Source organism: Microtus pennsylvanicus, chromosome 7, assembly GCF_037038515.1.
Source record: "Microtus pennsylvanicus isolate mMicPen1 chromosome 7, mMicPen1.hap1, whole genome shotgun sequence".
Taxonomy (NCBI): domain Eukaryota; kingdom Metazoa; phylum Chordata; class Mammalia; order Rodentia; family Cricetidae; genus Microtus; species Microtus pennsylvanicus.
In genome coordinates, this window is record NC_134585.1 from 11,453,871 (window position 1) to 11,469,417 (window position 15,547).

The 15,547-nt window shown below is 50.1% G+C and overlaps 1 protein-coding gene across 1 annotated transcript in view; it reads right to left on the reverse strand.

Annotated features, from left to right (window-relative positions):
- The window catches only part of Bcr (BCR activator of RhoGEF and GTPase), a 114,621-nt gene that overhangs the window by 32,421 nt on the left and 66,653 nt on the right, over positions 1–15,547 (reverse strand). The window contains exons 3-8 of the mRNA XM_075979985.1: positions 13,830–13,934; positions 13,331–13,516; positions 10,355–10,462; positions 8,919–8,979; positions 5,440–5,492; positions 3,412–3,552 (exon numbers count right to left, since the gene is read on the reverse strand). Coding sequence (XP_075836100.1) covers positions 3,412–3,552; positions 5,440–5,492; positions 8,919–8,979; positions 10,355–10,462; positions 13,331–13,516; positions 13,830–13,934 — 654 coding nt within the window. The remainder of the gene's footprint in view (positions 1–3,411; positions 3,553–5,439; positions 5,493–8,918; positions 8,980–10,354; positions 10,463–13,330; positions 13,517–13,829; positions 13,935–15,547) is intronic.

Sequence of the window (15,547 nt, forward strand, 5' to 3'; positions counted from 1 at the left end):
TGCCAGTGTTACAGACGGGGACGACAAAAAAAAAAAAAAAAAAAAAAGCCTGTTTAGTGGCCTTTTTTTTCCTTGAGGATTAAGTGAATCAACATACCCACAGGGCCTCTCAGGGGCTACAGGGCTCTTGTGGGTACTCAGGACTGAATCCAGGCCCCTGCATATATATTCTATAGCGCACTACACTCTAAGCTCTGAGCCTGCTGCTCGGGCTGTGGGCTCTGCGGTCCATGTCCACCCTCGTCATGGCAGCAAGCAAGCACTACTTAGCAGGTGCTCAGTGCTGATGCTCCCCACCCTTGCAATGCCTCTTGCAAATGGGTTTGATGTTTCCAGCGGATAATTCATCAATTATCCACGTGTGTGCGCACACGTGAGCATACACACACACACACACACACACACACACACACACACACACACGCACGCACACATGCAACGGAACCGCAGGTTCCAAGCATGATAGGCAAGTACTCTACAGGTGAGGTATACCCTTCGCCCCCAACTCCTTTTAATCGTTGGCAGGAAAGCCTAGTATGCCCTGAGCCCCGTGCCTCGTAGCCTTCACTAACTCTGTCCCTTCTTATAGTGCCTTCAGAAGCCACTGCCTGCCTCCTCCATGGCCTCTAGAAGCCCCAGCAGAGAACTGGAATCATCAACTACTCTTGCAAGCCCGAGCAGCACACAGTGCAGAGCTCAGAGCAGACAGGCCACCACTGCTTGGAGGAAATGATCCAGCAGCAGGGACTTAGTTATCTAACTGTGAAGCTAATTCAGCTAAATAAGTGCACACCCACCCACCAGCTCACAGGCCGAGGGCCTAGAAGGAAAATGCATTTGCAGGATCTTCTGATCCAAAAAGCTGAGATCCCAAGCCCTCACTCCTCCTAGTTCCTGCTAGTTCCTGGTGTGCTCTGGTAAGAATTCTGGCCGGCCAGGGCAGCCGCTGGCCGCTGCTCAGTTTGGAAACCACCTCTAACGCTGCCCAGACACTTCCAAAAAAGGGCCAGCTCTGGAGCCAGGAGACTTGGCTGAAAAGCGTGAAGAGATCAGAGCAGACACGCTAGACATCAGGTGCTGCCCACGGCTCACACGTGCGACTTTCCACAGTGTCCCGACTCATCCTGCTGGGATGCTTATGGGTTCTTTCCTAGCTAGCAACACCAAGGGTGCCCACCAGCATCTTCAGCACAGAAGGCATCTCCCTGTCACCACTCGGTTTCATAGTATCAGTATGTGAGATGACAAAACTTTCAGTTCCACCGTGGCCCAGTGGAGGGGTCACTGTCCTTAGAGAGCACAGATGCTCAAGGGGGAGGGGGCCCAAGTCAGCTTCAGAGGCAAGCAGTGGGCGAGGACCAGAGTGGGGTTGGTTGAAGATTGCCCTTCTAGTACCTTTCCTGCAGCATCAAACACTGTGTGGGTGGGAGGACAATGAGGACCCCACACGTCTGGGGACCAGGGGGCACAAGAACAGGCATCCTGGCTTAGTAAGCCCCGAGGCACTAATGGATAGTGCTGGATGAAGCGGGTAAGTCAGGACTGCAAACCCGCAGACCCTACAAGCAGCAGAGGCAGCATCAGCAAACTCCTCCACAGGGAGCCTCCGGCCTCCTTAAAGCACTCTGCCCTAAACACTACAGACCTGAGACAGATGCGGGAGTAGGGACTTAGCTGCTAGTTTCCGGGTGACACCTCAGTCCTCAGTCCCTAAGGCAGCTGACCTGAACACATGGACTATTTCTGTTAAGGGATCCTAAACAGTGGGCTGGGAAGAGGGGTAGAATTGGTCCCATACTCAGGGCCAAGGAATAAGGGGTTCAAAGTTTGCTTCTCAGGTCATAAAGGAACAGTTGGCATAAGAGAGGACAGAAACACCATGTGGGATGGGTGATCTCAGCAGGTACCCAATCAATACATGCGATCTTGGCGGGCACAGATCCGACACCAAGTCGAATACAGTGGGCTGCTGAGGGGAGCACAGGCTCCGCTCTTATCCAACGTGAGAACCATAGCAAGGCCCAGTGTCACTGTAGAGGAGACCTGCTTCCTAGTTTCCCTAGGTGCCAGATACTGAACACCTGCCTAGGTGGAAAACTACTCCACTCAGTATCTTTCCTCAGGGGTTACCAGCTAGTAAAGCTAGGGTCCACCTCTTTTGCCTTCAATGGAGTTAACGACAACAGAAGAGTGGACACACAGGGCCAGGGTGCTGTCATTTACTGCTTTTCCCATAAATTGCATCCCTTTGAGGCCCAGGGGCCCAGGGAGGTGAGTTATGCCCCTACCCTACTGTAGAGACAAAGAACGGGCCTAGAACGGAGAAGCTATGGGTACCGGGATGCTTAGGAGCAGCCCTCAGGATACTGGGATGGAGCCCAAGTTGGCTTTATTCCAAAGCCCAAAGGACAGCTCCTTCTCTTCCCCAGCTCCTCCTGGGTCAGGCCCACCAAGAGAGATATGACCAGGAGCCTCATTCGCAATTAAGCCCAATTAGACCGTGGCTAAGTACTTTCAACTCAACATGTAGGACAGCTCTTCCCAGAAAGAGACATGGAGGATGAGAGCCAAGAGCAGCCTGCCTGTCACTGTATGGAATAAGGAAAGAAATGTCCCCAGGCACCTGGCACATGAGCCAGAGGAGGAAGAAGTGGTTCTCAGAGGCAGCTGCGGTCAGTGGCATGACCTTACCATAACCTGCGTGGGTCTGACAGCTCCTGTCTGGGTACAAGACTCCAGAGACGAGAGGGCAGCTCCCCCAACTCTAACACCCCTTCTGACACAGGATGTTAGATTCCAGCTCCTGGCCCTGGCCCTCCGCTGTCCTCACCAGTCAGAGGCGGTCAGGAGCACAGGCTGCTTACTGATGACTCACAGAAACAGAATCTCCATCCGTGGCCAGCACAGGGAGAAGGGGAGCTCTGTGCTACAGATATCAACTTCCTTAGCCAGATTCATGTCCCCCAAAATTGTGGATCCGTCCCTGTCCTACATTTAAACCCGTACATCTAGTGTTGGCAGGTTTTTGAGAAAAGACCATCAAGAGACAGGTCCAGGCAAACAAGATGCTGTCTTCCTGCTCATTGTTGCTTTGGGTGGGGACCTGGGCTGGTGGAGTATGAGGAAAACGATGAGATATGTTTCAGGCCTCACTCAACAGAAATAGAAAACAGAAAGAAGGCTGAATGAGGGATGGTGACAATGGCTGATGTGACACAGGATCACCCTTTTGACTTTACCCTGATGTCCTGCTGTACCCGAAGTCATGGATTCCCCAAGGGCCATATGTATCCTGTGCTGTGCTGAGCCATCTGCTAAGGACCAGCAAGTGACTCTCTGTGCCTGAGATCGAGGGTGCCGCGCTCAGCCTCTGTGCCTGAGATCAAGGGTGCCGCGCTCAGCTATGCTCACCTCTCCTTTCTTCACGGTCATGGACTGCCGCCGGGGTGTGATCTCCTCATTGATACTGGACAGGAAGTTCTGTGAGATGCGGAGGGCATCCTGCAGCAGGGAATGGTCAGGATGGCTGGACGGAGTGTGCTTTAGCAAGTCCTGGCCCAGGCGGGAAGACCAGAGTTAGTCAGAATAGCATCGGCACAGAACGCTGTGTAAAACCATACACGCACACTGGGTGCAATTCAGAGCTGCAGGCCCACTGCTCCCAAAGCCCAGACATGGGTATTAATAATTTATATACCATAAGGGCAATTTGTTTTTTGCCCATGGCGAGTAGCTCCCTGATTCACAGAAACAAAACCCTTTCAACTCCTAATCCCAACTACAAAGAGAAGCTAGGGAGTAGGTCCACCCCTCGCTCCCACCACTCCTAGGGGCTCTGGTGTTCTCCACCAGGATGCTTTACTACACACAGGCCTGAGATCTGAACCAATCACAGCCACAGGCAGATGGCAGCATCTCAAGAGAGTTACATGGATGGGCTACCTGGCCAGAAACTCCGAACTGTTACTATTTCACAATCCTAGAATCATCTAGAAAGACAGCCTAAATGAGGAACTGTCTAGCGCAGGATGGCTTGGAGGCATACCTGTGGGGAATTATCTTGAGTATATTTGCTTAAGTGGAGACCTGTCCACTGTGGAGGGTGCTATTCCCTAGTCAGGGCATTATGAATTGTGTAAGAGTGGAGAAAGCCAATTGTGAACAGTGCACACATTTATCCTATTTCTGCTCTTGACTGGGGATGTGACTGGCTGCTTCAAGATCTGTCACCCTGATAGCTCCAGCCCTCAGAGCTCAGAGGCATCATCCCCCTGGAACTGGAGTTGAAGGTGATTGTGAGTCACCTGATGTAGGTACCGAGAATAAAACTTAAGGTCCCCTGGGAGAGCAGTACACAGTCTTAACTGCTGAGCCATCTCTCCAGCCTCATCCCCCAAAACAATTAGAGCATGACAAAGAATAATAAAGCCGAGTATGGTAGCACATGTCTATGATCCCAGGATTTGAGAAGTTGAGGCAGAAGAACCACGAGTTCAGGTTCAGCTTAGGCTATAGAGCAAAACCCTCAAAAAAAAAAATGAGCTAAAAAAAATGAGGCAAAGCTGCCTGGACCAAAATGAAATAATAATCTCCATATACACTATTAAAAGGAAAAAAAGTAGGGGATGGAGAGATGGTTCAGTGGTTAAGAGTACTCACTGCTCTTCTGAAGGTCCTGAGTTCAATTCCCAACACCCACATGGCAGCTCACAAGAGTCTGATGCCCTCTTCTGGTGTACAAATGTATATGTAGGCAAAGTACTTGTATACATAAAATGCACAAAGGGGAAAAAGTGGTGTGAACACTTGCAACATGACATCTTCTAAGTAATTAAAAAAGATGTTCACACATGTTAGTTCATGATCAACAAGTCCTCTAGTGGGGGACTCAGTGGGAGGGGAAGAAAAGAAAAGCGTCACGGAATTCTTGTGAATTGTGGCCCATTAAACAAAATATGTGCCTGGAATTTGTAAGCAGGCATGCTATGAACAGGGTTTCCCTGGGCAGCAAGACCAGAGCTGCTTCTATTTTCTGGTTTTGCTTCTCAGTGTAGGAAAGCATCCGGGCAGTGGGTCACCAGCCTACCGCCCCAACTGTGCCTGTTGTCCATGGAACCTCAGCTCACACACTTCACTGCCGCACAGTGTTCCCACGACCTCTGCCCACGTGGGTTAGGTAGGATGCTCCTTCCCTGTCTACCCAGTGGGGGCGCCTGTTTCCCAGCAAGCTCCAGGGAGGTCCTGCATCCTCAATAATTCTGTGTGGTAATGGAACGGCTGGACACAGGTGAGGAGGAGGGCAAAAAACCAGCATCAACCTCCAGACAGGGGACCCAAGGGAGACTCGGGTGAAGAGGCCTTCTTCAGCTGGCCTGAGGACAAGGAGAGGACCCAGGCCACCTTGGGGAGGCAGCTGTCATGCTCTATGATGGGACTCACGTGCAGGACTAGTGTGCTCCTTGTCACCCGGTCCACAGGCTTGTAGAGCAGATCTGTGGAGAGACACGCGGGGGTGGGGGACATATGATCACACCTGGGGAAGACAAAACGCTTACCTGCCCACTGGTGCTGCAAGGCCAAGAAGATGGAAGAGAAGTCCCACCTCCCCTCTGCAGGGCCATGAGGGCAAACTTGGGATCTGTCTGCCATACTACCGGCTTGGAGTTTAGGGCTGCTGCTCAGGCCTGGGCCACTGGAAAGGCTCAGTATGGATGCGTGGCTGCCTTGGACTGTCTAAGAGGATGGTGAGGGCCCTAGTCCTACCCTGTAGCAGACCAGGATGTGGCTCTGAAAGTCCATGGCCTGGATCTGGGATGGGCAGAAGCCAAATAGAGCTCTGCATCTGGTGGCTGCTCTGGGATGGGAACACATCTGGGGACACCAGGGCCAGCCCTGGCCATCTTTGCTTCTCCCACACAGTGATGAACATTGTAGACATGAGCACAGACTCTTAAGTCTTCCTAACATACCAGGTACACTTCTTAACATAACTTCCATGACTGCTACTGGACACACACTGCTGTCTCTGTTTTATAGATAGGGTGGATAGGGAAACTGGGGCTCAGAAGGGCTAGGGGGAGAGCTCTGGGAAAAAGAACTATATCCACTGTTCATTACCACTCCTGTTCACACCAGCCTAACTCTTCTCCTGTTCACACCAGCCCAGCAATTCAAGCAAGAAGCAACTTACAACTTTTTGATTAGTACAGGCAGAGGTTAAACACATGTTCCAGGGCTCAACCCTTACCTGCCTACCCACCTGCACGCCACACAGGTACTTTATGTGATGATGCCCTTGCCTTGTTCTCTGTTACTGATAGTTGGTGCGCTTTTGCTTTGAAACATAACTGGACTCTGCCCCCATAGAATGAATTCATCTATATATGGATTATCAAGGAAGTAGCTTTGCTATTGATTTGAACTATCTCTTGCATACTTGTTTGCCTTGCTGTGTGACGGCCCATGTTGTCTTGGGACTCTGCAGAGTCCCCACTGGCATGAGTGCCCTTACTAGATGCAACCGCTTAACGTTGAGCCTTCTTATCCTTTTATAAGTTGTATGTGCTTTGTGTGTGTTACTTGAGATTGAGCACAGGGGCTGTGTATACCATCAAGCTATAGCCCCAGAACAAATAAACCTTTATCCTTTATAGAGTGCTTGGTTAAGCCATGTGTGGCGGATCTTATTAGGGATCCCATCACCTGGGAGGCTGAGTCAGGAGGATAGCAGTGAGTTCCAGGCAAGTCTGGAGCACAGTGTGAAACCCTGTCTCAAAGACCAATGAAATAAATAAATAAAATAAAATAAAATAAAGAACTTAGTGGTGCTACTCAGTGGCAGCAATAGAAATTAGACTAATACCTACAAATGAAGAGAAAATGCAACTGCCTTTCAGGGCCAGTGGAGACAACATGATGATATTCTTAGAAGGTATTTAAGGGGGTTGGAGGGATGGCTCAGCACTTGAGTGCATGCTGCTAGCCAGGCGGTGGTGGCGCACGCCTTTAATCCCAGCACTTGGGAGGCAGAGGCAGGTGGCTCTATGGGTTCGAGGCCAGCCTGGTCTATAAGAGCTAGTTCCAGGAGAGTCCTCAAAAAATCAAAAAGAGAGTGCATGCTGCTCTTCCCACGGTCACCTGTAACTCCAGCTTCAGGGGATCCAGTGTACACAGTCTCCTTCCATAAAACAAACTCTCTCTCTCTCTCTCTCTCTCTCTCTCTCTCTCTCTCTCTCTCTCTCTCTCTCTCAGAAACACACACAATTAAAAATCATTTTAAAAAGTATTTTGGGGGACTGGAGAAAGGCTCAGTTGTTAAGTGTACTTGGTGCTCTTCCAGAAGATCTAAGTTCAGATCCTAGCACCCACAACCACCTGCAACTCCAGCACATGGGAAATCCACTGCCTCTGGCCTCCATGGGCCAAACCGCACTCACGTGCACATACCCACACATAGACATACACACCCAGTATTTAGTAACAACAACAAATAATAGCTGATATTAGTATTTGGGATCTGGAGCGGTGGCTCAGTGGTTAAGAGCACTCGCTGCTCTTCCAGAGTCCACGGACTTACTCCCCAGCTCACGCTTGCCTGCCTCTGACTCCAGTTCAAGGGCATCTAATGCCTTCTCCTGGCCTCTGGGTACTGCACACACACGGTGCACATACATACATACATATATACATTCATATATACCTTGTACATACATATATTCATAATACCTCATACATACATACATTCATCCATACCTCATATATACATACACATAAAACAAAAATTAAAAAGATCTTTAGAAAAATTAAAAATATTTTTAAATGGGCTCCCACTTGCTCATACTCGCTCCAAACTTGCTCTCCTCCACCTCAGCCTCCTCAGTATCTCAGACTACACCGCATGTCCCCACACCAGGCACAGCACAGCAATGTGTGTATTTACTGTCAGACAGGGTCTCACTATGTATCCCAGGCCAGCCTCAAATGTAAGCTTCTCCTAAATGCCTCCTGAAAGCTGAGATTATAGGTGTGTGCCACTTCATTGGCCTTCCCAGTAAGACTTTAATATGTGATATTTATTATGTGATTCTTTAAAAAAAATACTGTGTCTATGTGAGCTGCCATGTGGGTGCTGGGAACAGAAACTGGGTCTTCTGAAAGAGCAGTTAGGGCTTTTAACTGCTGAGCCATCTCTCCAGACCCTTAATATCTTTTCCATTTTTTTAAAGGTTTATTTATTATGTATATAGTGTTCTGCCTGCATGCCAGAAGAGGGCACCAGATCTTTTTTTTTTCTCTCGAGACAGGGTTTACCATTGTAGCCTTGGCTGTCCTGGAACTCACTCTGTAGACCAGGCTGGCCTTGAACTCTGCCTCCTGTGTGCTGGGATTAAAGATGTATGCCTGGCCCAAGGGCACCAGGTCTTATAAATGGTTGTGAGCCACCATGTGGGTGCTGGGAATTGAACTCAGGGCCTCTGAAAGAGCAGTCAGTGCTCTTAACCTCTGAGTCATCTCTCCAGACCTTTATTATCTTTCTAAAGACACAGATTAATTAATTCTGTGTGTGCATGTGGAATTTGTAGGATAACTTTGGAGAACTGGCTCTCTTCTTTACCATGTGGACCAGGGTCATCAGGTGTGACAGCAAGCCCTTTACCCACAGCCCTACAGTGAACTTGGCAGACTGAGGTACCTGCTAATTCCTACAATGTTCTCCTGGTGTCACGGTTAGTGACCTTATCCTTTCTGCCCTACCCTGTCCCAGGCTGGTCTCTGTTCCTCCTCACTACCTGAAGTCCAGAACTAGGAAGATGACAGCGGTGACCCAACGAGGTGTAGTGTCTTTCCAACAACATCCCCTCTGTTGGAAGTGGCCACTACCACAAAGGCAAAGAGAACCCTCTGCAGGGAGAACTCACTTTCCAAAGAGTTCTTGGTGGTGGAGTCCTTGGCATCTCTGTTGCTCCTGGCTCTCAGGTTCTGCAGAGAGAAGAGCACATGCTCACACGGAATGGCAGAAGCAGCTTGGGCACCACAGCCTGAACACAGACAGCCCTGTGTGCAGCAAGCATCAGGGGGCACTCTGAGCCACCAAATGAAGACATGGATTGAGCAATGACCTATGAAAAAGACGAGGACAAAGGGTGTCCCCTAGATGAACGGTTCTCAACCTGTGGGTCGTGACCCCTTTGGAGGAAGACCAACCCTTTCACAGGGGTTCCCTAAGACTATCGGAAAACATAGAAGTTTACATTTGATTCACAACAGTAGCAAGATTATAGTTACGACGTAGCAACAAAAATAATTGTATGATTGGGGGCCACCAGCATAGGAGGAAATGTACTAAAGGGTCAAAACATTAGGAAGCTTGAGAACCACTGCCCCGAATGCTCCCTTAAGACAAGGTTTCTCAATCTCAGCACCTCCGGCAGTGAGGAGTCAGAAATTCCTTGTCCCGAGTACCTGCCCTGTGAGGCTGCCGCAAGCCACATCCCTGGTCGCTATCTATGAGTGCAGTTAACAATCCAGTCTCCTGCCCAAGGCTCCTGTGGGAACAAAGTCATCTACAGATGGGGACCCCGAGATGGAGACTTCTGCACAAAGTGCTTACTAAGGGCAGCTGAACAGCATTCAAGGAGCTGGTCATTCTGAAAAGTCCCCACTCACCTTTGGTGACGGCCAGTGCAGTAGGGGTAGGGGTGGGGCACCCCCAGACGGATAGCATGTTTTACTTTCAGCCAGTCTCATGATTGGACATGCACATACATACTCATTATAATGTGCAAATGAATTGCTTTATTACAAAGGGATGTGTCCCCCAAAAGGCCCGTGTACTGGGAACATAAACCCCTACCAGACACACTGAGCTTGAAGTTGGGATCTTTAAGAGGTAGTTGGATGAGGTCATGAGGGCACACCTCAAGTGAGTTAGTCTGCCTGTTCTGTCCTGACATGTGACACCCTGTCCTGTGATGATCTAGCGAGAAGATCCTCAACAGAGAAACCTCAGTGTGGTCAGGCTTCTCAGCCTCCAAACAAATACATTTCTAGTCCTTACAAAGGACACAGTGAACAGTTTGTAGTAGTGATGGAGAAAAGATAAAGGCATCTTGAATCCGACCCTGGGCCTTGGGTAACAGCCCTGTGAGGACTGCTCCTGTTGAATCACAACGGTGTCCTGCGAGGGAGATGACCCGGCCGACTCTGAGTCAGAGCTGGGGTTCATACCCAGCCTTTAATCTGGTATACTTTGTTCTCCTAACAACCAGCCCACAGCCCATGGCGGGAGTGGGAAGACACGGGTGGGAGCCGGCAGCACTCTGGCCTGCACGGCGTCAGGGTGCTCCCTCATTACCTCAGATATTTCTGCAAACTGACTGTTGGCCTGACAGCACTTCTCCGCCGTTTCCATGGCCACTCCATAGTTATCCACGAAGGCTCGGTACACACCCAGCTGGCTGGCCTGCGGAGAGGAAGGAGGGGAGGGTGAGACAGAGGTGGGAGAGGGAGTTGTTCCCTGCCTCCCTGAGGATTGGGCTCGTGAGCATTGCTCTGGAGAGAACCCAGGTAAGAGACAGCACGCGGGGTGCAGGAACGTCAGCTCTTCCCTCCCACCTGCTTCACCTCCCCACACACCGAGCACGATTCCCTCTCCGAAAACGACATGTTGAGAAGTGAGTCACAGCCTTGGACAGGTAATGGTTCCCTTCAGAGATCCTTATTCCTCCCACCCCAAATGCAACAAAGGGTGTCACGAGGAGCAGCTTAAACTTGAGGTGAGAATGCAGATAAATGCTTCCAGGCAGATGAGATGGAGGAGGCCACCCCGGTAACCGTGGTGTTGTGCTCGTATCTGATCCTGTCAGGCAGGTAAGGAACAGTCTGGCTGACCAGAAAGATGAGCTCCCACGACTAGCTGCCTTTCCTAGACTCCACAGGGGCACCCGGCTCTTATATACCCGGCAGGTGGAAAGCCTGCCAGCCGCGAGGTGAGAGACATTTTGTTTGTTCTTTATGTGATTGAAGACATGAATAGAGGGTTTCCTCGCTGGGCTTCTGCTCAGACACGCCCTAAATTAAGCTATGGTTTCCATGGGTAGATGGAGTGGAAGGGGGGTCACCACCATGGTTATTTCTGGGTCTCACATCGTTTTGGGGCAGCAAGGAAAAAGCTAATGCTCACATGGAGCAACATGTGGACACACGCTGGGAAGGGCTGAGCCTCCCACAGCGGCTGCCCAGGAGCTAGAAGCCTGATGCATTTGCTGTTCCTGGACTTTTTCTCTGTGTGGAATGTCATTTCCATGAGCATTCCTAATTCCAGGGATGACAATCCCAGTTGCTAGATAAAGCCAGGTGCCCCTGGATAGGCTGGGCCCGAACTGGCTGTGTTCCCATTGGGCTCGCACAGAAGGTATGGGGTGCTGGAGGAAGGACTGGAAGACACCCCGCTCAGCTCCTACACTTTTAACTACCCCAGAGAAGTGGCTGCATCCTTGAATTCCAGGCTGTCCGTAAGACCCAAAGCATTGCCTTTGCTGCCTCAACCCCCTCCTTCTTTGCAGACCACTGAGTAAGGGCTTCCCAGCTGCCCTGGGGCTCATGATGGCCTCTCAGGAGAGGAGTGGCTTGCAGTCTGGAGAATTTTGGTAGGGAACCACGTTCACAGCTCTTCCTTTTCTTTCCTCTTTGCCTAAGGGGCTTATATCTTTCAGGTATGAGAAATTCTGAAAAAAAAAATTCTGATGTTTTTGGTAGCCAAAAACTGGAGCTGCACAGTAACAGCAAAAATGGAGATGGCCAGTATCTAGTCAGGATGTCCTGTGATGGACACGGATCCCTACTGTGGTCATTCTTTACCAGAAAGGTCTGAAGCCATAGCTGACAAACTCAAAGCAGCCTGGGCCCTTCAGAAAAATGTCAGTTCGAGGCACTAAGATAGACACAAGGTTGCTAAAGAGACATCCTAGCCAAACACATATACAACATAGGACAGAACTGGATCCTCCATCAGAGAGTGAGTAGGGATGAGGACATCAAGCAAAAACAAAACCCCATGCACTGAAAGCGAACCTCAGGAAAGGAACTTCTGTACCCACTGCTTTAACCCAGGAGTCCAGGGCTCTTGAGAAGGCACCAAAGGTGGAGGAGGTTTATGTAACTCCTTACTCCATCCATGGAAGGTAACGGGATGTTAAAAGCCTTCCAGAAACCCTTATTCTGTTGTCTAACAGAATATTTATTTATTATTTTAACAGAATAAGAATAAAAAAAGAGAATGGTAAAACCCCAGAGGCAAAAGGTAGACAGGTTAAGAAAAGCTGGCAAGAAATTATTATTAAATTTTTATTAAGTTTATTATTAAATAATAAATAAATAAATTTTCGTGTTCTGTTGTCTAACACCTCTTGTCCTTTGGTTTTTATGGGCCCCTCATGGCAGGCAAATGTACTCTTTTATGAGAAATATCCTCTTTCCTTGCTGAATAGCTTTGAAAACAGTACCTGTCTTACAGGGCCGTCTGTCTCAGTGCAGGTAAGATGGTGCATTGCCCCTTGGGCACACCTTTTGCCCCTTTGTGTCAGAGACCCAGCTCTGTAGAAAGCCACCTTCCTCACAGCCTGTGGCTGTCACCTGGTCCATGCTTCTCTGTGGAGGCTCCTAGTTACACACCCCTCTTTCTCCCTTTGCTTATTCACTCCGCTGGCCTAGGTTGTTTCGATAAATTCCTGGGCTCAAGCAATCTTATGCTTCAGCTTCCCAAACAGCTCAGATAGGTTACCACTGACCCAGACACATACACTTCAATCATCTCTAGGTCTAATCCAATGTCATCTCTACATAAATAGCCATTACGCTGGATTGTTTAGGGACCAATGAGAAGGAAAAGCCTGTGCATGTTTAGTATATACATAAGTTTATCAGCCCTTGGTTAGCTCAGTCTGCAGATGAGAACCTGCAGATGCAAGAGCTGACTTGTAATCAAGCCCCACACAGTGCTTTCACGTGCAATCCCCTCCCCAGCCACACTCTGTTCTCCACGAAGAGCCCAGCGTGCTGGGCAGCAAAGCCATTTTGGTCCCAAAGGCAGCCTGATCTGTGTGGACACTGGAGACCCCAAGCAAAACTGTAGGAAGCCAAGAAGAATAAGACATCGTACTCACTGGACTCCGGCTGGGTTGGCAATGTGTCCCTCAGCCTCTCTCTCCCAGTGGCCTGCCCTTTGGTACTAAAGAGACAAGCCCCAGGCTCTCCTTTTTTACTGTCTCCTTGTGGCACAAGCCCACGGGACAAATCTAGTCACAAGTGCCAGCGTGTCCAAGTCACTCACCAGCTTCTGGAAGAGGTCACCCACACGCTGTTGGTGGCTCCATTGCTGCACGCGGGGGAACAGCCCGTCGTAGAACTCCTTGTGGATCTCATAGAGCTCAGGTACTTTGAAGAAAATGGTCTCGATCTGCTGGCTGGTCAGCACCGGCTGCGAGGTGGTGGCAGCGGCTTTCAGAGGCTTCATGGGCTAGAGAACGGCACAGGTGAAGTGACAAGGTGACAGGTTTTACCATTGGCTAGATGCTTCGCGGTGGTTACGCGACATAGACTTTATTTCTTTGGTGTCATGATCAGGTCCAAGGGGGACCTTGGGCATGGAGGGCAGACAAGTGCTCTACCACTGAACTACATCCCGGCTTGACCATTTTCAAATTCCAAGGAAAAATTAAAAGCAAGGGGAAACCTGGCACCAGAGGCCTTCTGTCAATATCTCCCAGCTTCTAGAGAAGTTCAGATGTCTGGAGAGAGGTGGGAGGTGAATCCCTGCAGGGCGTGCTCACCAATAGCAGAGCCTCCAGGTGGCTCAGGTACGTCTCCTCGCTGGCCAGGATTCCCGAGAGAACCCACTTTCTCATCTCCAAGCCCTTTTCCAAATCCAGCTCGCTCTGCAGGAAGAGAAGCAGAGACATCAGCTCCCCCCGAAGAACAAGCCGGAGACAATCCACCAAGAAGGACGAGGAAGGGCCCAAGAGCCTTGGCACCCATTTAGCCATCGTAGTTACTAGTCACTAAAATCTGGACGGCCATCCAGTTAAGGATGGCCTTAGCCCCCACAGCCTAGGAAAGGAGAAGTTTCCTTTCCTCCTCCCTTCTTGCCTTGTGCCTGGGACCATGGAGTGGCTGCCTTCCACACATGGAAGGAAAAGGAGGTTCTGACCTGAGGTGAGCATGGCACGCAGGAAGCCCAAGGGATGCTCCAGGAGGGCTGAGCTGGCATACATCAGAGCCTACTGTCTGTCCATCCAGACTTCTGCTATCAAAAACATCTGCTGCTCCTTGCCCTTCACCTGAGGTGTGCCTCACCTGGGTTTCCTGACTGTCACAGACACTTAAATCTTGGACCAACCAGGCTCCTAGGCAGCAGAACCCCCTCCTTCCTCAGCATGCTGTCCTTCCTAGCCTTGACTGTTGCAGCTGTGTGCCATCTGGGAAGAGTGTCCCCCCTCCCACCCCCCAGGCTCAGGACTTTTGTCTCACTCAGCTTTCTCTAACCTTGCTGCAGGGATGCTCTTGCAAGCAGGCTCTAGGCAAAGCACCCAAGCTTTGTCAACTTCCCAGATGAAAACTGTGACGCTCTACTGCCTTTGTTTCAGCAAGCCAGAGCGGACACATTGTTGGCTGTTGACATAGGGGTGCAGCTGCATAACCTGGAAGACCATGCGCTGACGTCAGCTGATGCGGACTGAAGTGTGTCTGTCACATCCCCCCATTCCTATACTGAAGTCCTGAGCCCCATGGCCTGAGGATGTGACTGTATTTAAAGAAGCTGAAATGAAATCAGAAGAGTGGATTCTAAGCCAGTGTAACTCGTATTCCATAAGAACTGGAGTATATGACAGAAACACATGGAAGACGCTTGGTCCAGCTGTAGCGAGGCATACACAGCCATTCACAGATTCAGGAGAGAGGATGCAGAAGAAAACAACCCTGTGACAACTCGAGCTCAGCCTCCCAGCCCCTAACGCCTATGAGACAGTACATTTCTGTTGTTCAAGCGGCTCGGCTTGTGGTGTTTTCGCCTCACAAAGCAATAGTGATGGCAGTGCCAAAGGCAACAAAAAGTGCCGCTGGACTTCCTGGCCACTCCCTGCTCCACTCCCCAGTCACAAGTGATGTCAGAGGCTGGCCATGCCCATGGAACCACTGTGTGGCACCTGGCCAACCAACCCCACCTACAGGCAGAGGGAGATGCCAGTAAGGGGAGGAGCCCCACATCCATGGAAGGTAATGGGATATTAAAAGCCCCGCCCACTCCTCCAGTTTCCTAGCTCAAGAGCAAACTCACAAGAGCCCTATTACCCCACCTCCTGGGCTTAGAACGGGAGCTGTGACCCTTCCATGACTCACTTTCCTAAATCATTAAAGGAAAATGCCAGCAATGCTGACGTCTTGGGCTGAAGGGCAATTCTATACAATATGATGCTGACCTGCATCCTGCTCTTACTTCCCACATGTGGTGGCCACAAATGTCTGGATAGTAGCGCTTACTGCCTGGGGT